Source organism: Oncorhynchus mykiss, chromosome 14 (assembly GCF_057628025.1).
Source record: "Oncorhynchus mykiss isolate SJ-2025 chromosome 14, ASM5762802v1, whole genome shotgun sequence".
In the NCBI taxonomy this organism is placed as follows: Eukaryota; Metazoa; Chordata; class Actinopteri; order Salmoniformes; family Salmonidae; genus Oncorhynchus; species Oncorhynchus mykiss.
In genome coordinates, this window is record NC_143035.1 from 22426626 (window position 1) to 22448846 (window position 22221).

Genomic DNA, 22221 nt, shown 5'->3' on the forward strand with positions numbered 1-22221 from the left:
ATAACGGGTAGAGCTGAAATTTGTATAAAATTGAGGAAATGTAAATGCTCTAAAGTTCTAGATTTAACTTTCTCCCCATGACGGTAACAGCCCAGCAGTGAAACATATTGGAGTCATGTGTCTTACAAAGAGCCTCGGCTGTAAATTGAACCAGGAACTCCCCTATCACCATTTATGACTTAACTTCTTTTTCACACCCCAGTCACGACTCAACAAAAACAAGTTTCTCCTCCCAGGTATATTTCTGTATGTCTGACCTCTTCTTTGATCCTTAATTCAGGCACCTTGGTTGGCAAGTGAGGTAGCGGCAATGATCCCTTCCCTTTGCACTGTGTTCCAGTTTGCTGTCTTGTGGGGTTTCGCCCCCTGCTCACAAAGGATACATATGGCCTTTACATCTGACCCATTCCAGTTTCTCACAATTTCTCGGGCAGAGCATTTTCAGATTCAGAAAACATTTTGCAGCAGTCAAAGTACAGACAGACACGATACATATTCAAATGTAAAACACAACAGAGAAAAGCTACAGATATTGACCGAATATTTACAAAAAGGTTGGCATGATAGTGCAAAGGTCTTAAAATGTCTGAGTAATGCTGGGCCTGTATTTGCATGTCAAAGTACTTAGTGCTTCAAGTGCATATCAGTCCGTCTTGTTCATTCAAAGTATTTTGTCCAGCTGTTGATGCGATCCCTTTTGTTGTGTTCGGCTGGGAGTTGCTGAATTCTGCTACTGTATAGAGCACCATCGCTGTTTGCCATGGTGCAGTGGCAGTGAAGACGAATGTGCAGGGGTAAATTGCAATGTTCTCCAAATCCCATTCCCCAATGAAGCTATTGATCAATAGCGAAGGGCTTCTGTTACAGGCCATAGAGCGAGAAGGTCCACATGGGTCATTCAGGACAAAAAAATGACATGTTGATATATTACCATATAAAGGTCAGTGGATATGTAACATGAAATAGGGCTCGTCAACGCTCTGTGTACAAGGTACCATTCATTTGGTTTTAATGTAAAAATATATATATACAGTGCCTTGCGAAAGTATTCGGCCCCCTTGAACTTTGCGACCTTTTGCCACATTTCAGGCTTCAAACATAAAGATATAAAACTGTATTTTTTTGTGAAGAATCAACAACAAGTGGGACACAATCATGAAGTGGAACAACATTTATTGGATATTTCAAACTTTTTTAACAAATCAAAAACTGAAAAATTGGTCGTGCAAAATTATTCAGCCCCTTTACTTTCAGTGCAGCAAACTCTCTCCAGAAGTTCAGTGAGGATCTCTGAATGATCCAATGTTGACCTAAATGACTAATGATGATAAATACAATCCACCTGTGTGTAATCAAGTCTCCGTATAAATGCACCTGCACTGTGATAGTCTCAGAGATCCGTTAAAAGCGCAGAGAGCATCATGAACTGTTGTGAAGAAGTTTAAAGCCGGATTTGGATACAAAAATATTTCCCAAGCTTTAAACATCCCAAGGAGCACTGTGCAAGCGATAATATTGAAATGGAAGGAGTATCAGACCACTGCAAATCTACCAAGACCTGGCCATCCCTCTAAACTTTCAGCTCATACAAGGAGAAGACTGATCAGAGATGCAGCCAAGAGGCCCATGATCACTCTGGATGAACTGCAGAGATCTACAGCTGAGGTGGGAGACTCTGTCCATAGGACAACAAGCAGTCGTATATTGCACAAATCTGGCCTTTATGGAAGAGTGGCAAGAAGAAAGCCATTTCTTAAAGATATCCATAAAAATTGAACTTTTTGGCAACAATGCAAAACGTTATGTTTGGCGTAAAAGCAACACAGCTGAACACACCATCCCCACTGTCAAACATGGTGGTGGCAGCATCATGGTTTGGGCCTGCTTTTCTTCAGCAGGGACAGGGAAGATGGTTAAAATTGATGGGAAAATGGATGGAGCCAAATACAGGACCATTCTGGAAGAAAACCTGATGGAGTCTGCAAAAGACCTGAGACTGGGACGGAGATTTGTCTTCCAACAAGACAATGATCCAAAACATAAAGCAAAATCTACAATGGAATGGTTCAAAAATAAACATATCCAGGTGTTAGAATGGCCAAGTCAAAGTCCAGACCTGAATCCAATCGAGAATCTGTGGAAAGAACTGAAAACTGCTGTTCACAAATGCTCTCCATCCAACCTCACTGAGCTCGAGCTGTTTTGATAGGAGGAATGGGAAAACATTTCAGTCTCTCGATGTGCAAAACTGATAGACATACCCCAAGCGACTTACAGCTGTAATCGCAGCAAAAGGTGGCGCTACAAAGTATTAACTTAAGGGGGCTGAATAATTTTGCACGCCCAATTTTTCAGGTTTTGATTTGTTAAAAAAGTTTGAAATATCCAATAAATGTCGTTCCACTTCATGATTGTGTCCCACTTGTTGTTGATTCTTCACAAAAATATACAGTTTTATATCTTTATGTTTGAAGCCTGAAATGTGGCAAAAGGTCGCAAAGTTCAAGGGGGCCGAATACTTTCGCAAGGCACTGTATATATTCACATACTTTAAATGTTTTAGCGTGTGATTTGTGTCAGATGAGCAGTCAATTGTGCAACGCATCGTTGTACTTTGCAATGTAACCCAGTTGTTACAAAGGGTGTCTTTTTTTTGCTGATCAAACACGCTAGTGCAAAGACAGATGTACTAGCATGATCTGGTCTGGTTGATGAGGATGATAAATCAGGGTTCTACACTAGCTTTTTCCCCAAGGAGTACATGTGCTCCTAAATGAACAAATGTAGGAGCACACAAAGGAATGCAGGAGCACAATATAAAATGTTTAAGTAACAGAGTTTATTAACAAACAATTTATTCCATACATATTTACACTGTGTGTCTGTGTGTGTGTGCGCTCGTGTACTAAGGGACACACATCTGTGCAACAGCACATATCACCAATCACACATTGACCCAGGCCTACTAGACACAAAGGAGATCAGTTGTCCAGATGCTTTTGTATGTTGGCCGTCTGGCACGCTTAGAGGTCAGCGAGCGGTCCCCGGCAGGAGTGGGATCCAACTCCTCGACAGAAGGCCCCTCCAGGCTGATCCTCATCAGGTCTTCGGTGGTAGAGACCCCAAGGCAGCTTCTTGTCGAATTCTTAATCTGGTTCTACGCAGAGAAGCCTCGCTCACACTGGGCGGCTGAAATGGGCAGCAACAGCATAAGCTGCACCAACTCCAGTATGTTCTAGGGAAAAGATGATATCTTTCAATTTCATTTAAACTCTTAACATTAACTTATCAAAACCAACCATAGAAGGATGCCATACATAACCACTCGGGACTGTTAGTCTACATTGTAATCGTGCCTGTAGGGGTACTTTGTCAACATGGACTCCCACAGGCCACTGTAGGACTTGTCCTTGACATTGTGGCTGCCCAGGATTTTCAGTCCCTGACACTCATAGTGGATTGCAGCCATGTTGCACCCCAATCTGCAGGTTTGAACAGAGCAAGTGAGTTTGCAAATATGCAAACATAACATTGTCTCATATGGCAATGCAGTGTCAAATACATTTTTACCTCTCTAGAGGCTCCTTGAAATGCCTCATCAGGTCTGCCCTGCCATCATCGCCAAAGGTGAGAAGGCTGGCCTGGTCTTCTGGACATGTGTCAGGGTTTATCACTCTGAAAGTCTCCACTGTGTTCTGGACACCCTCACCCTTCAGCAAACCACCAAACCTGGCTTTGAGATCATCCACCACGCCCATGTTGATGGACGCCTCCATCTGCTGCTTCAGCTGGGGATTGGTGAGGTCTGTGAAGCCTTTCAGATTTCCCTTCAGTTTAATTCCCTTTAGCATAAATAACACGCATGCACACCAACACACAATGAAATGTCTGGCCATTTGTCTGTCTCCCATAAACATTTTTTTTAAAGACTTCTCCACTTCTCTCCCTCCTTATCCTCAAATTATTCTATTGAGCAACGGATACATTGATTTTCACACTGAGAATCTGTCTTAATCATTGATTTATCTTACATCCTAATAAGCTCTCATCCTAACACACCTGGAATCTCCTCTCATCACCCTGCTACTGAGCAAGCATGGTCTGGATCTTCTCCAGCATGCCTCCTGCCTTTGCCCTAAGCTTGAGTGCTTCCAGTCTGGTCACTGTATTCCTCAACTGTGACATGGCTTGGGGGAGGATCAGGTCATTCCTTTGCAGGGGGAGGCTAAGTGAGAACAGCTCCTCAAACATGTCTGAGAAAAAATGGCAGAATACAAAAGAGGGCATTCTTTATTTCCCGCTTTATCTGTTAAGTAGTGAGTAAATAAACGGTCCCCTGTCAAGTACTTGCACACTGCTCGTAAATCATTTTTCCTGTTCGCACACATCTAATTTTAGGGGCAAATGTACTGCACTCACTGTAGATTACTGTGATGATGATGATAGTATATATGCCATTCAGCAGACACTTTTATCCAAAGTGACTTAGTCATGCACGCAAAATTGTCATAAATTGGTGGCCTTTGTCTGAGAGAAAAATTGAAAGCTTGAGTAGATTTAAAGGACAATTTCCCAACTAGGGGAAATTAAAAATGCATATTCCAACAGGTGGAAGGGCCTGTTTTGTTCCATCTCCCATTATGCTAATAACACAAAACGCATGGCTGTCTAAATGACTCTGATTTCCCGTGATGCGTGCTAAATCCAAGGAGCGACGGGGCCACTATTCCGAATTGATCTGATCACTGGGCTCACTAATAAAAAGCAATTGGCAGCATATGTTTGTAATTCATGCGCTGAATATGGGCTCGGTCTAATTAAAATGAATCTATTTCGGTGAATTCTACACAGAGGCGCTGCCAATTTGCTTCTTGTAAGGCAAAATAATTCCAACAATGCTTAAGTAACATGAGAGAAGAGAAGCCCGCACTCTGCTCTTGCCAGTATCACTGTTCTTTATCAAGCTTTACGAATCGGCCTTAAGGCCTACGTCTTTCATTTGCACCCTTATGTAGACATTGTTCCATTCAATGCATCGAATGGGGTTGGAGTGAAGGAAAAATGTACGTGTTACCAAATATAACAATGTGTATTTCATAAATATTCATAAATATTCTAAAAGTGATTTCTAGACGTGTTTAATATAAGAAGAGCAGAGTGCAGGTTTCTTCTTTTTCTCATGTTTTTCAATTGTTACCATGCACCTGCAACAGAGGTCAAATGTGCCAGTTCCTTTTTTGAATGACAGAGTAAAAGTAACATTGAGTAAAATAGTTTGAGACTTGCATTAAGGTAGGTCAAGAGGCGAGGATGTATTATTTAAGACTGTCCATGCTAACCGTGTCGGCTATAGCTTTAATGTGGTGAAAGAAGAAGTATAGAAGTGTGTTTCATAGACTCCTAGGGGTCCAATGATGCCTGTGGAGAGAAGAGTTGGTGCCCTAAACACTGACCCAGACACCCTTCCCCCTTCCTCCAGTTTAAATATATTTAATACAATGCAGTTCAATGCATTGTATTATTGTTCTACAACTCCTGACTTGTCTGTTCTGTTCTTTCACTTTCAGTTGCATCTTCTCATTGTCCCTGCATTGTAGTGAATGTTCACATGATATATTATATAGTGTTGTTAGCTGTCTCTTGCTTTACCTCGGCCATACTGGTTGCCTTACAACTCCCCATGAAGATTATAGCCTCATAAATCCAAGCCTTGAGTTGATGGGAGAAAGAGAAAACAGTGCATTATGTATGAGGGTAGAAGACATGCTACTGTATAAAGCTGTTCAATGGCGCTCCAAATGTCAGAAAACCTTTAGCTAAGTGAGGCTAAGTGAGGCAGAAGGCTGGACTGTCTTGGAAGCATTGTAAGATATTTGGCTGCAAAAGCTCACTGGAGATAAACTCCCCAAATTAGCAGAAGGCTCCAGCCCCATATGACTTGCATAGTCAACAGAAGAACAATGATGGTGAACATGGCCACTTCAAACTCAGAACAAGTTGTGGTACCTAAAATAAACTCCCAACGCCCATGAGCAAAATCTTTTACGGTGAGCCTTTAATGACTGACATAAGAAATGTATTAATATTGTATCATCTGTCAAATCAAGAATTGATGAAAGCTTGAAAAGCAACAAAGGGAGGCCTACAAACATGTTTCCAATAGTTACAGGACTGTCAAATGTTGTTGCTGTGCCGACCGTACACTCAATGCTCCTGACACGGCTGACGGAGGTCGACACAGTGCTTCCTTCTCAAACCAGACTGTCAGCATATTACACTGGGTCGACACAATCAACACAAGATGAAGATATACACACTCGTCTCCCTTAATGAAATGGGAAATATTGGTCCTGTGGTTTTCTGACAAAGTTAAATATCGCATTCATTCTGAATTAGTACTATGCAGTTGCATCTTTGATGCTAAACAAAAACTGACATTCAAGACGGAGTTGAATACACTTGTCACATGGCATGAATACACTAGTCACATGGCATGAATACACTAGTCACATGGCATGAATACACTAGTCACATGGCATGAATACACTAGTCACATGGCATGAATACACTAGTCACATGGCATGAATACACTAGTCACATGGCATGAATACACTAGTCACATGGCATGAATACACTAGTCACATTGCATGAATACACTAGTCACATGGCATGAATACACTAGTCACATGGCATGAATACACTAGTCACATTGCATGAATACACTAGTCACATGGCATGAATACACTAGTCACATGGCATGAATACACTAGTCACATGGCATGAATACACTAGTCACATGGCATGAATACACTAGTCACATGGCATGAAGCCATCTTGAGGAAATGACATTCTCGCTATGCGTTCATCGGTCTCGGTTGTTGCTCAAAGAGAGATGTAAAAATTTGAAACCAACGATTCATGCTAAATTTCTGCATGTAAAATTCAGTGACGAAGATGTTTTACGGGAATTTTTTTTTTTTCTCACCAAAATGCATTCTGAAAAGCTGTTGAGTTATTATGCAATTCTCCTGTTGTATTTGGTAACAGCACTGTTCAAGGTTTGCCCAATCCCACAGCTTTGAGGTTTCCAATTGCATTTGATCTATGACAGAAATGTTGATTTTCTTCTTCTCCTCTCCAACGGCAGAGCAGTTACAAGTCCCTGTGTCTCTCTTTGTTATTCATTTCAAGAAATATGGCAACAATTTAACCTCTGTTTCAAAACACATTGTTGACCAAATGTTGTTATTTGTCTGAAAGTCAATAATAAACTAACCACATTACAGGACTCTGATACACAGAAAATACAAGCCTTCTGTGAGGAGGGAGGGAGAGAGATAAGGAAATCAGAGTTGATAGATATTCTTGGACACGCTCCATTGTGGATACAGAGATCAGACAAGATGTAGAGAAGGCCTGAAAAGGTAATTCAATGTCCCCAACTTGCATCTCAGTGATTTAGGAAGAGGCCCTCGGTTTTATTTAACAGGCTCCTGCTGCTCTGTTGAGCCATCACCACTGACCTAAAGATGCAAGCAATACAGACTTGATGGAGGCCACAACCTCTGTCAGATAGTTGCACAATTTACATTCAACGTCGGGTCATTTTTTTACCCTTGACGACGCAGGACAGTGTAGGCAAGACTCAGATTAGAAATGCGTTAGGGTTGATGGAGAGTTGGTGTATTATAAAGCCTAAGGGGATGCATAGGAATCCCACAGCTTTCAAGGGCACATGGGTAAAGATTCAAGATTCACATGAGAGAGGGCTGCAGACCATTACAAACAGGAGCGAAGAACTGCTGAACTGTTGTGGACTGAAGGAAGCCTATATAATGTTGGGAAGGATCCAAACTCGAGGACCACTCTCTTTTATTTTTTATGTCTTTGAAAGTTAGCTTATTATAATAGCAGTCAGTATATACCGGGTGGGTTGGACGGTCCAAATAAATATATTCTCAGTCCCGAAGTCAAAATTCTAACTGCTTATTAAAGTAACAGCTTTAAAAACAATAACATTTCAATTGTATTTGTCACATGCTTTGTAAACAACAGGTGTAGACTATCAGTGAAATGCTTACTTATGGGAGCTTCCCAAGAATGCAGAGAGAGAAAATAGAGAAATAATAGAAATAGATAGAAAAATAGAAATATAATAGATTCACAATGAGTACCGATAACTTTTCTTTATACACGGGGTGCCAGCACCGAGGAGACATCTCAAACTGAACTGTCCTCAGTGCTTATTAGTATTACCAGGCACATAATGAGTCACCTAAAGACAGCTCCACGATTCTAGGCTGAAATTCACTCATTCTCTCAAAAGTATGTCTTGCCTAATAGCTTTGTTTCCAGAGCATTGCCTCGCTGATACAGTATATGGGAGGGAAGTAGGTTGGCTTATGGTCTCGGCTCACTCCGTCTTGAGCGAGAATGTGAATAAAAGAAGTTTCCCCAACTCCCCTGAACCCTTTTGCGGCTTAACTGACATGGGCGTCATAAAATGGACACCCTATGGAGATTTGTTCGGTTTTCACGTAATTGTCCTCAGTCACCTTCCCGCCGGCCTGTCACAATCACCCAGAAATCCATGCCAACACCTTCGCAATTGTATTTAAGGAGACCAGTTTCTCATGTGTCAATATTTCTTGAAGTCTGAAGAGAACTGTCACAGCTATTTAGTTTTTTAACGCTCGAGGCGAGATCGAGTCGCAAATTTGCAGCTCAGAGGAAATCGCTATTTCAAACTTGTCAAGAAAATCAGATTGCTTTTGTCTTTGGAAATTTAATTTGGAGCTTGGTCTCACAGCAGATAGGAATGAAACATATATTTACTGGATAGAATTCTATTCAGGTTACCCATACAACGTTGTGTGTGTGTGTGTGTGTGTGTGTGTGTGTGTGTGTCTCTCTGTGGCCATAACCGAGAGTAAAAGAGATGGAAGGTGCATCAATGCAGTAGCATCAACTGTAAACTTCATTCAACAGCAGATGAACCAAAGACTAGGGGGAATTCAGAAACTTTCCCGCAGTGAGAGAGACTGAGATGTAGCTCAGTAGAATCCTCAGGGGTATATAGTTGATGATTGATTTTCAATGGAGGGTGGAGAAAGTGAACGTTAGTCAGACATCCAAGGAGACCCCAAATCAAAGGTTTTACTCTCATCTGTCATTAAAAATGCATGTTTTTTTGTGCAGGCATCATCTTATTAAACACATCACAGCAAAGTTTGAGTGAGGGATTTGTGATACTATTCAAGGCTTTTAAACAATTTTATTTCCTGTTTAAATGTAGTCATCAGAAACACCAGAGCATCCCAATCATGTAAAAAAAATGACAATCATTTCTATGTAGCTAAGTTTGCTACCCGGTTTTATCAGATTTGGGGGCTCTTCCAGGATTGAATGGAGTCAGTGTTGTGGCTTTTCGAGGTGTTGGGTTTCATTATTTTTCTCATACGCAACTCTATACACATCAAATGCGCCAGTGCTTCTGAAATGGAGGTGGTGGTTTGTTGAACCATGATATTTTGATATGTAACCTTGCCTGAGACCTGAACTTGTGTGCTAGTTTCTCAAACAAATGCCTTGGCTTTAGCTCATTAGGCTAACACAGTCTTGGCACGTAGGAGACCGGGGTTCGAACAAGAGTGTATGGGACTCAGCAGATGAGTACAGTTCAGAAACCTTGTGATCTGTCTGGAACCTTCACCACCCAGGCTACACAGGGCACCAGGCTACACAGGGCACCAGGCTACACAGGGCACCAGGCTACACAGGGCACCAGGCTACACTGGGCACCAGGTTACACTGGGCAGATGGCACACAGAGCAGAGAGGGAGCCTCTTCACAGCCCAGGTTACACATTGCACCAGGTTACACTGGGCACCAGGTCACACATAGACCCTCTTCACAGCCCAGGTTACACATGGCACCAGGTTACACTGGGCACCAGGTTACACAGAGCAGAGAGGGAGCCTCTTCACAGCCCAGGTTACACATTGCACCAGGTTATACTAGGCACCAGGTTACACTAGGCAGAGAGGGAGCCTCTTCACAGCCCAGGTTACACAGGGCACCAGGTTACACAGAGCAGAGAGGGAGCCCCTTCACAGCCCAGGTTACACAGGGCACCAGGTTACACAGAGCAGAGAGGGAGCCTCTTCACAGCCCAGGTTACACAGGGCACCAGGTTACACAGAGCAGAGGGGGAGCCTCTTCACAGCCCAGGTTACACTGGGCACCAGGTTACACAGCGCACCAGGTTACATAGGGCAGACAGCACACAGGGAGCCTGGGGGAGGGGCCTGGGGTGGGATAGCCTTCCATAGTTCACAGGAGAGATCCATCACACAAGCCAGGGCCCGTGGGCTCCGGAACTGCTCTCTCCCCCTCTCTCTCTATCGCTCTCTTTCTCTCCTTGGCCTGTTGGGCCTGTCAGTGGCAGACTGAGCCATGCTGGAGCTGGAATCAAAGCCTTCCTCCCCTGGAGTGACATTCACAGCATTTCAATTGAGCCATCAATCTGTCAAGCCCCACTGCTGCTAAGCCAGGCTGGATTACACACTGAAAGGGGGAGTGCAGGGGTTGGATGTGGATGTACCTTTCCCCTTTCACCACCTCACTGTAGTTAGGGTCTATTGAACACTATGTACTGAACATCATGTGACAAACGATGGGTTTTCGGAGGCGGCCGTGTAAAAGTTTTGTTTCTCTCATTATGTATTCCATTGATGCCAATTTGAAGTTTCTCTAACTCTTGCTTCTCTCTCCCCCTCTTTATGTGTTTCTTTTTGTTCTTCTTCAGACCGGGCTCCTGTAAGGAGGAGATAAAGTCCTCTAGTAGGACAGTCCCCTCCTCGCAGTCCCCGTCTGACTTCCTGGACAAGCTCATGGGGAAAAGGTCTGGCTATGACGCCCGCATCAGACCCAACTTCAAAGGTACCGTAAGTATGTTCAGAAGTGGGCCACAGCTCCCATAAAAAACACTGAAACGTCACGGAATGAATGCAAGCGGACAGCCACTGTTTTTAATACAACGCTAAATAGGACTTGCCTGTAGAATAGGATATATATTGCCTGTATATAGGAAGCATAGAACTGCTTACTTAAAGTTTGAATTATATCCATAAATGTACCCAGATTTCTAAAACATTTTGATTACTGAATGCTATAATGTCATTATTTTAATAGCTGTAATCATATTTTTTCGAAGCCATTTTAGCTGTCACGCTAGCTGCTCAGCCAGAAATATTCACAAATCATGGGAATCCGTTGTGCTGTGCAGACACGGTCTCCCTCCGAGGCACGTGTTGCTAGGCAACGCCCTGCACTTGCCTGGGCAGGCCTGCTCCCTCCATGGCTAAACCCAGTGTAAGAACCGTGCTAACAAACGTTTGTGCTATGAAACTAAATACAACTTCTTTGCTAGATTCATGATAGTGTTAGACAAAGCAAGGAAAGTGAACTCATTTGCCCATGCTAACGTTCAATCAAACCGTAACTGAATGCCTCAATGCTGGTCTGCCTACTTTCTATAGCAAACCATTTCATGAACGGGGTGGTGTAAATCAAATTTGTCACATACACATGGTTAGCAGATGTTAATGGTCACAGACACATGGTTAGCAGATGTTAATGGTCACATACACATGGTTAGCAGATGTTAACGGTCACAGACACATGGTTAGCAGATGTTAATGGTCACAGACACATGGTTAGCAGATGTTAATGGTCACAGACACATGGTTAGCAGATGTTAATGGTCACATACACATGGTTAGCAGATGTTAATGGTCACATACACATGGTTAGCAGATGTTAATGGTCACATACACATGGTTAGCAGATGTTAATGGTCACATACACATGGTTAGCAGATGTTAATGGTCACATACACATGGTTAGCAGATGTTAATGGTCACATACACATGGTTAGCAGATGTTAATGGTCACATACACATGGTTAGCAGATGTTAATGGTCACATACACATGGTTAGCAGATGTTAATGGTCACAGACACATGGTTAGCAGATGTTAACGGTCACAGACACATGGTTAGCAGATGTTAATGGTCACAGACACATGGTTAGCAGATGTTAATGGTCACAGACACATGGTTAGCAGATGTTAATGGTCACATACACATGGTTAGCAGATGTTAACGGTCACAGACACATGGTTAGCAGATGTTAATGGTCACAGACACATGGTTAGCAGATGTTAATGGTCACAGACACATGGTTAGCAGATGTTAACGGTCACAGACACATGGTTAGCAGATGTTAACGGTCACATACACATGGTTAGCAGATGTTAATGGTCACAGACACATGGTTAGCAGATGTTAACGGTCACAGACACATGGTTAGCAGATGTTAATGGTCACAGACACATGGTTAGCAGATGTTAATGGTCACAGACACATGGTTAGCAGATGTTAATGGTCACATACACATGGTTAGCAGATGTTAACGGTCACAGACACATGGTTAGCAGATGTTAACGGTCACATACACATGGTTAGCAGATGTTAACGGTCACAGACACATGGTTAGCAGATGTTAACGGTCACAGACACATGGTTAACAGATGTTAACAGTCACAGACACATGGTTAGCAGATGTTAACGGTCACAGACACATGGTTAGCAGATGTTAATGGTCACATACACATGGTTAGCAGATGTTAATGGTCACATACACATGGTTAGCAGATGTTAATGGTCACATACACATGGTTAGCAGATGTTAACGGTCACATACACATGGTTAGCAGATGTTAATGGTCACATACACATGGTTAGCAGATGTTAACGGTCACATACACATGGTTAGCAGATGTTAATGCGAGTGTAGTGAAATGCTTGTGCTTCTAGTTCCGACAGTGCAGTAATATCTAGCAAGTAATCTAACAATTCCCCAACAACTACCTAATACAAACAAATCTAAAGTGGTGAATGAGAATATGTACATATAAATATATGGACGAGCGATGGCCGAGCGGCATAGGCAAGGTGCAATAGATGGTAGAAAATACAGTATACAAATGATATGAATAATGTAAGATATGTAAACATTATTCAAGTGGAATTATTTAAAGTAGCATGACTAGTGATCCATTTATTAAAGTGGCCAGTGATTGGGTCTCAGTATATGCAGCAGCCTCTCTGAGTTAGTGATTGTTGTTTAGCATTCTGATGGCCTTGAGATAGAAGCTGTTTTTCAGTCTCCTGGTCCTAGCTTTGATTCACCTGTACTGACCTTGTCATCTGGATGGTAGCGGTGTGAACAAGCAGTGACTCAGGTGGTTATTGTCCTTGATGATCTTTTTGGCCTTCCTGTGACATTGGGTGCTGTAGGTGTGCTGTAGGTGTCCAGTGATGCGTTGTGCAGACCGTACCAAGGCTCTTGAGCCTTGCGTGCAGTTGCCGTACCAGGCTGTGATATAGCCCGACAGGATGCTCTCGATTGTGCATCTGTAGAAGTTTGTCAGGGTTTTGGGTGACAAGACACATTTCTTCAGCCTCCTGAGGTTGAAGAGGCGCTGTTGCGCCTTCTTCACCACACTGTCTGTGTGGGTGGACCATTTCAGTTTGTCTGTGACGTGTACACCTAGGAACTTAAAACTTTCCACCTTCTCCACTGCTGTCCCTTCGATGTGGATAGAGGGGTGCTCCCTCTGCTGTTTCCTGAAGTCCCCCGGATGTGGGGACAACAGACAGGGATAGGGAGTGATTGAATTGTCCGTAAACACACCAGCCAGCTGGTCTGCGCATGCTCAGAGGATGCGGCTAGGGATAGTGTACATAATAAACTGGCCACTGAGTGGCTATTTCATACTTGCTCCACATCAGAGAGTTAACAGAAATACACTCACCACTTCCTGTACATACAATAACCCTCAGTGTCATTCAAAGATTTCAAAATGATCTCTAACAAACTTTTACACAGCAGGTCAAACAGTTGAAAGGATTCTTCCATATAAGGAGTGATGGATTGTCTTTTTATCATTTCTTCAGGTCCGCCTGTGAATGTCACCTGCAATATTTTCATCAACAGCTTTGGGTCCATCACGGAAACTACTATGGTGAGTCAACTGACCAACTTGAATTTCCACAGTGAATTAACATCCTGGAATAAGAAACTGTTTTAAGCTAATCATTTAATGTGTTGCTGACTGCTGCCATCTTCAACGGGTCTCAGAGAGACAAACCTGTATAAAGAAAGGTGAAATAAAAAATTTAAATGAATATGCGCTTTATACAAAATACCATAATTATCCAGGTAGCATGATAACCCTAAGGCAGTCTCATTGCTTTGTAATCATGAATGACCGTGATAAGGAGCATATTTGAGCAGGTATACACTAGCTAAATCCCTGAATTGAAGAAAGAGAAATCTAAATGATCTCCTCCAGCTAATACAATACCCTGTTAATTCCTACCCTTTGGCCTGCTCAGTATTGGATCAATTCCCTCACCTCTCTCCCTTTATTTCCTGGAGTCTATCAGAGCAACCTTCAGAGACCAGTGGGTCAGTGATGTTCTGATAATGAACTGTCCACTCTGCAATTAAAATGAAAAATTGGGTGGAAAAAAAGAGTGAAATGGGAAGAAGTGCAAAAGAATCTCTCCCTGTAAGCCTGTCCAATACAAGAGGGAAAGTGCTTGGTCAGTAGATTGTAGTTGTTAAAGGCTCTTTTGGCACAGAGGGCTGGACCCCAGGTTAGGTCAGTGTGGACAGAGGACACTAGTGATGTCACTGGACGATGTGGTAAAGGCCTAGTGTTTATTGTGATAAATGTGTTGTGCTGCCCTTAGTTTATTTGTGGTACCTCATGGGAACAGAGACAGACCGTTATGAACTGCCGGAGGAGACAGACACAGCTGAGTCTTTCAATACCATGAGCATTTACTTAAATGATTCACTTGAATAACTCCTGTGACTAAATGAGGACGTGAACTTTTTGTGGAATTAACCAAATTTCAAAAGTAGTCATTCATTGATTTTGCTTCCCACAAAGCATATTTTTGTCATTTCAACAGGCACTGAACATAATTTAGATCACCCAGAATCTGGTACTTCATTCTGCACTAAATATTCTAGGTTATTGTCTGTGATTTCCCCCTTTACAAATGGACAAAATGTCAATTACTCCTGCATGACTCCTAATTCCTTTAGCGTAACCCTAAACTACATAGATTCACACTACTTTCCAAAGTATAAATACACCCTACTTTTCAAAGAACTAATTAAAATGTTGCATTGTCTTGGCTATAATTAACAACAGTAAAGGTTATTCATTGAATCAGACTTCCTACTTTACATCAGAGACAGACGATCATGAACCGAACAAGCTAATTGAAGAATTGAAACCTGGCAATGGTATCACTTCATTAATTGCCTCCTATAGTGTGTGACAAGGCATGACACACTGTCTCAAACTACTATGTCTCAATCTCGATTCATCTTCTACAATTCCTGACGTCCTACCTCCTTGCCTCCTTCTCAACCGCATTCCAGGAGAAGTTTCAAATCCATACCCTCTGACCTTTTTTCCAGTGTGTTTTTGAGGAGGTGGCGAAGAAAGAGAATGTGAGGAATCGAGGAAAGATTAATTGAGAAAGTGACGATTACTAAATGTATTGGTCAATCCACAGGACTACAGGCTCAATGTGTTCCTACGGCAAAAGTGGAACGATCCCCGCTTGGCTTACCAGGAGTACCCAGACGACTCCTTGGACCTGGATCCTTCCATGTTGGACTCCATCTGGAAGCCTGACCTTTTCTTCGCTAACGAGAAGGGGGCTAACTTTCACGAGGTCACCACCGACAACAAACTGCTGCGGATCTTCCAAGATGGGAGTGTACTGTATAGCATCAGGTGAGCAGAAACAATTATGTCTGTGTCCACAGGGGGAGCAAGTGAGTTATTCAAGATGCTTCTGTCTATGGCCACAGGGGGACCGAGTGAGTTATTCATCACATTAACTTTGATACCAATATATTAGTCCCACAATCAAAACCAAACACTGCTGTGAGTTGATCTATCTCTCCTTCATCAACATTCATGACCCCATGAAAGGAATTGAAAAACATGCAGTTAGGCATACCATATTGGTTACAATGGCAGATTTATTCGCTAACAATCACACAGTAGTCCAAAAGGCATTTTAGTAGCTACCTCTCTGAAACCGAGGACACAAAGAAACTTCGGAGGCTCATTCGTCAGTGTATTTGTGGGGGATATTTTTGAGCCTGGAATTTCACGTCATCGCAGCACGATAGCGATGGGGCTCCTGCTGCGAGCAGCATAGCACTGGTGCCTCTCGTCTGTCCTCTGGGCAATGCATTACAGCAGGTAATTACACGGCTTCTCTTAACTCAAACTCCTTAATAGTTACTTCCCTTCCCCGCGGCTCCTCGAAGGCTCAATGCATCAGCGCCTCAATAAATAAAGGGAAGGATGTGTCTACCAATTAGTTTGCTATTGTAACCAAATGGCATTGTAACTCACGGCATCCTTTGCAATTTGCCTTTTTTGATAACGCTCACAATTCATGCCATAATGTATAGTACAGAGTTCATCTTGGGATAGGTCGTAAAACTGTCCACCGTCAAAGCATTAGGTGAGTTTTAATCAAATGTCTGCCCTGTGAAGCACCTTTGGTGACCTTTGCAGCTGTCCTCCTTGCCTCTGTCTTCATTTCTCTCTGTATGTTATAATTCTCTTCTTTTACGCTCTCCTTTGCCCTTTACCTTTAACCTAAAGCTGCCCTTCTCTCTTTCTATCTCAGGCTGACTCTCATCCTGTCCTGCCCTATGGACTTAAAGAATTTCCCCATGGATATTCAGACCTGTACCATGCAGCTTGAAAGCTGTGAGTCTCCCTCTATCTCCTTCCTCTTCCTCGTTTTCATCTCCTCCTCCTCCCCTTTTCACACTGGCTATTAGCTTATAGATGGAGCAATTTTAGTTGTGAAAATCTTAATCTTATCATCACAAAGGGGTGACATTGATTGAGGTTATATTCAATGCCTGAATGTGACCGGCTAGGTTTTGAGTTGCTGCTTTTATCAAACATCCTCTGATGACGGTTACGCATGCATAAAATAAAAGATGGACTTTCTGACACCGACTTGTGTAGTGCAATAACAAATGACACGCTTTTTATTTAACTAGGCAAGTCAGTTAAGAACAAATTCTTATTTTCAATGACGGCCTAGGAACAGGTTAACTGCCTTGTTCAGGGGCAGAACAACACATTTTTACCTTGTCGGCTCGATGATTCGATCTTGCAACCTTTCGGTTACAAGTCCAACGCTCTAACCACTAGGCTACCTGCCACACCTTTGACAGTGATATCCTTTAAGGGTAATGAAATTAATGTGCAGTGTATCAAACGTAGGAATCTCTTCATAAAAAAATATAAATAGAACAAAGTCAGTGGATAAATCCTGGATATAGCAGGTCCTTCCTTATTACCTAGATAAAGGTCAAGAAAAAAAGTCAATTCGCTACCCCCTTGCCCCCAGCACTGATGGCATCTGCCCCTCCACAAATCTAATTTCCAGGATATCAATAATGAAACCTTCATTTTATGTTCCCTTTTATTATATGACCCACCCCTGGCGCCCTCCACAAGGCCAGACAAAATAACTTAAGTCTAGTTAATATTCCTATTGCTTTGCCCCTCTGTTTCAATTGGAAGAGTTTTACGAGTTTAAGAACTTGCTTGGAGCAAAAACACAGACTATATCAAACATTATGAACACCTTCCTAATATTGAGTTGCACTTCCCCCCTTTTGCCCTCAGAACAGCCTTTAGGGTGTACCACAGTATGAGTCATAATACCCATAAAACCTAGTGGTCAAACAGGGAAATGGTTCCAATCGTTTTTCCATTGGAACCATTTCCCTGTTTGACCACTAGGTTTTATGGCTATTATGAAACCTCCACTGTTGGGTTCTATATGTCGGGGTATGGACACTACTAGGTGTCCATGCCGGATCCTGGCCCGTGTTGACTCCAATCCTTCCCACGGTTGTATCAAGTTGGCTGGATGTCCTTTGGGTGGTGGACCATTCTTGATACACATGGGAAACTGTTGAGTGTGGAAGAACCCAGCAGCGTTGTAGTTCTTGACACAAACCATTGTGCCTGGCACCTACTACCGTACCCTGTTCAAAGCCACTTAAATATATTGTCTTGCCCTTTCACCTTCTGAATGGCACACATACACAGTCCGTGTCTCAATTGTCTCAAGGCTTAAAAATCCTTCTTTAACCTGTCTCCTCCCCTTCATCTACACTGATTGAAGTGGATTTAACAAGTGACAACAATAAGGGATCATAGCTTTCACCTGGCCAGTCTTTTGTATACTCAGTGTATTTCAATGCCAAATATGATAAAGATTAATAAATATATTTGTGGGAATCATTATGCAGATGCATATACAGATGTAGGATCTTAATTTGACCTATATTGTCACAGCAAAATAATCCTGCAGCAATAGGATTTGAAAGTTTAGTTCATAATGTTGCTTGATCGTGGATAGGCTATTAGTTGGCCACAATCAGGCTACATGAAAAGTGCTAAACTGTTAATATATCCATGTTGGTTTTCTGTGAATTTATGCAAATTATGAAGCTCATCTGCATTTCCTGTGGTGCAGGAAAATTCTCAGCAACAAAAGAATGATCAAATTAAAATCCTACATCTGTGAGGTTCACTATTCTCAGCATTGCCCTACCGAGTAACCCTATACCACTGTCGTCGTCATCGTTCCCTCCGTTGTCTGCAGTTAAACCCTCCTAAAGTGTGGAGATCAAGTGAGGAGAGATCTTGTCCAACAGCAGAGAACGTGCCAGCCAGCAGGTTTACTACCTGACAGGGCCATTACAGGAGTCCTAATCCTTTCTGATTAAAGGAAGCCCTCCTCTCCGTGGCTCTAAAGGGGCCGGCCAGCTCTGTTTTGACAAGTGTTACTACACCGCCCAAGGGTGTGATCACCTTGTCTGCCCGGGAGGACAGGGCGAGGACACAGTTGTAGGTTTAACTGCCACGCGATGTGCCAACTGCCAACGCTGCCACATTGAGAGAGAGCGAGGAGGGAAGGGAGGGGGAGGGAAAGAGGGAGTGGTCTGAGGATTCCAGTGCTGTTTGTTAGCTGTAATCTTGATGCCTTGAGCTCTAGTAAACATTTACATTTTTAATGTTTGCCTTATTCTGACAGATCATGTAGCTATTTCATATTTCAAACAATCTTTTAAACCATGATGTGTTCTTGTGACCCAATTTGGTATCATTAAGCTAGTAAGTAAATGGATAAAGTGTAAATCCACAGGACAGAGTTAGACTGGACTAATTCAGAGCACCATCTAAATGTGTTTTTTACAGGGACAAGGCCCATAAACATCAAAAAGAGACCAGACCACATCAATACGAAACCATATTCTCTGCTAGGTAACCTTGTTAAACACATCCAGACAGTCCAGAGAACATTTCATCACCATTATGAAGACCTTGATATTCTCCTTGCTCGTTAATGAAGGTTGTGTGAATGACTCAGAACTCAATAGGGGAGAAATACGTGTGTTTTAGTGGTGGCGTTGTTTTCAGTCTGCTGGTAAGGATATCTTCAATAATTGATGTCTTTGTTATTCAGGCCCCAAGGGGCCCCAGATGGACATCAGTAGTATTATTCAGATGTGTGATGTATTCCACGGCAGCCTACTGTCCTTTGTCTGAGGCCAGGCACTTCTAATCAACTCCTGTATACTGTGCTCTAATGGGCGGCAGAGGGTGGGGTGTGTGTGTGCAAAGCAATTACAGTCTCGTCTTGAGTGGTTACGTACGGGTGCTTGGTCGAGTGTGATGTATGTTTGCTTACACTGTAACCTCGCCAAACTGACAGGCTTTGTGGGTCTTCAGCGGCGCAAACACGTGTAAGCGAATGCAAGGGCAACCCTACATCCATTAAGCCATTAGCTCCCGCTGTCGGGGAGGCATGCACCTCACGTTCACCCTTCGCATTCAACCTTCAAGCAACCGGTCTGCCACTTTGGAAGCTGTGGCGTATGACCTTTATCATGACAAACAGGCGGAGAGGGAGATGTGAACAGAATGGCAGCTGGACTGAGGGACATCACCCTGTATATCCCACACCTCTCCCTCTCCCACCCTAACTCTTTACACCCTGGTCTATCTCTCCCTTTCTCAACTCTATCCCTCTCTCCATATGTCTATCATTTAAGCTTGGGCGGTATACCGTATACCAGGTTATTTGTAAATGGCCACAGGATGGTTTTTCAATACAATTTGAAACTTTCTTTGAAGTTTTTCAATACATTGTAGCTACTTTTTAAGTAAATACCTGCAGTCAACTTGTGCAATGCGTTAGGAGATAAAGCAGGTTATTACATATTATTTTACATTATGAAGCTTATAGTTCCCCAGAACAGCCAGTCACGTGTAAATAGCACAAAGGGAGAAAGCCGGAGCAGGTGAGTCCAGCTGTGTATTGACAAGTCGCGTTTCATATTGAATGTTTTTGGTTTCAATCGAGTGATAAGGGACGTGCAACTAGAGATTTCCGTCTGAAATACGTTAGTGCAACACATTCGGCAGAAAATTGGTTAATTTTCATGAACAGAAGTGGAACGCTATTCAGCTGATGCATGGCCATGGCTATTTCTAATGTTTATCATGGTTTCTTGAAGTTCATCTTGAATTTTACCAGAGAAAAGTAGGTTGGCTATACCAAGAAAAGTACCAGAGAAAAGTAGCTACACATCAGTCAAAGCACTGTCTGCTGATAGAATGCCCATTCTTGAATTCTCATGAGTGGAGAGGTGCAACTGAAGCACAAAATGTGTGTGATGCCCAGCAGAAATGACAAAAATAAGCATTTTAGATCTGCCTTTACAAAACGCAGAATAAGATTTCTTACGCATATTATCTTTTTTTCCTGCGTGAAAAATTCCGTTTAACTTCCCTTACGAAAAAAGATTGCAGTCAGAGTGCAGTATAACCGAGGTGCAATACAGTATAACTGCAGTTAAAGTGCACTATGCTGCAAATACTGCTTAAAAATAAATAAAAAAATGTACTATGGTAATTTTGCAGTGTAACTGCAGTTACAGTGCAGTATAACTGCAGTTATAAACTGGGTGGTTCGAGCCCTGAATGCTGATTTGGCTGACAGCCATGGTATATCAGACCGTATACCACAGGCATGAGATAACATTTATTTTTACTCCACTTATTACATTGGTAACCAGTTTATAATAGCAATAAGGCACCTCGGAGGTTTGTGGTATATGGCCATCATGGTTAAGGGCTGTATCCAGGCACTCCGCGTTGCGTTGTGCATAAGAACATCCCTTAGCTGTGGTACAGTGCCTTGCGAAAGTATTCGGCCCCCTTGAACTTTGCAACCTTTTGCCACATTTCAGGCTTCAAACATAAAGATATAAAACTGTATCTTTTTGTGAACAATCAACAACAAGTGGGACACAATCATGAAGTGGAACGACATTTATTGGATATTTCAAACTTTTTTAACAAATCAAAAACTGAAAAATTGGGCGTGCAAAATTATTTAGCCCCCTTAAGTTAATACTTTGTAGCGCCACCTTTTGCTGCGATTACAGCTGTAAGTCGCTTGGGGTATGTCTCTATCAGTTTTGCACATCGAGAGACTGACATTTTTTCCCATTCCTCCTTGCAAAACAACTCGAGCTCTGTGAGGTTGGATGGAGAGCATTTGTGAACAGCAGTTTTCAGTTCTTTCCACAGATTCTCGATTGGATTCAGGTCTGGACTTTGACTTGGCCATTCTAACACCTGGATATGTTTATTTTTGAACCATTCCATTGTAGATTTTGCTTTATGTTTTGGATCATTGTCTTGTTGGAAGACAAATCTCCGTCCCAGTCTCAGATCTTTTGCAGACTCCATCAGATTTTCTTCCAGAATGGTCCTGTATTTGGCTCCATCCATCTTCCCATCAATTTTAACCATCTTCCCTGTCCCTGCTGAAGAAAAGCAGGCCCAAACCATGATGCTGCCACCACCATGTTTGACAGTGGGGATGGTGTGTTCAGCTGTGTTGCTTTTACGCCAAACATAACGTTTTGCATTGTTGCCAAAAAGTTACATTTTGGTTTCATCTGACCAGAGCACCTTCTTCCACGTTTGGTGTGTCTCCCAGGTGG

The 22221-nt window shown here is 42.5% G+C and overlaps 1 protein-coding gene across 3 annotated transcripts in view; it reads left to right on the forward strand.

Annotated features, from left to right (window-relative positions):
- Window positions 1–22221, forward strand: part of glra4a (glycine receptor, alpha 4a) — an 80124-nt gene that overhangs the window by 49931 nt on the left and 7972 nt on the right. For 2 of the 3 annotated variants that reach the window (XM_021561503.3, XM_090198588.1), the window contains exons 2-5: window positions 10808–10941; window positions 14022–14089; window positions 15663–15886; window positions 16800–16882. In XM_021561503.3, the coding sequence (XP_021417178.1) occupies window positions 10808–10941; window positions 14022–14089; window positions 15663–15886; window positions 16800–16882 (509 nt within the window). The remainder of the gene's footprint in view (window positions 1–10807; window positions 10942–14021; window positions 14090–15662; window positions 15887–16799; window positions 16883–22221) is intronic. The other variant, XM_090198587.1, reaches the window with a different exon arrangement.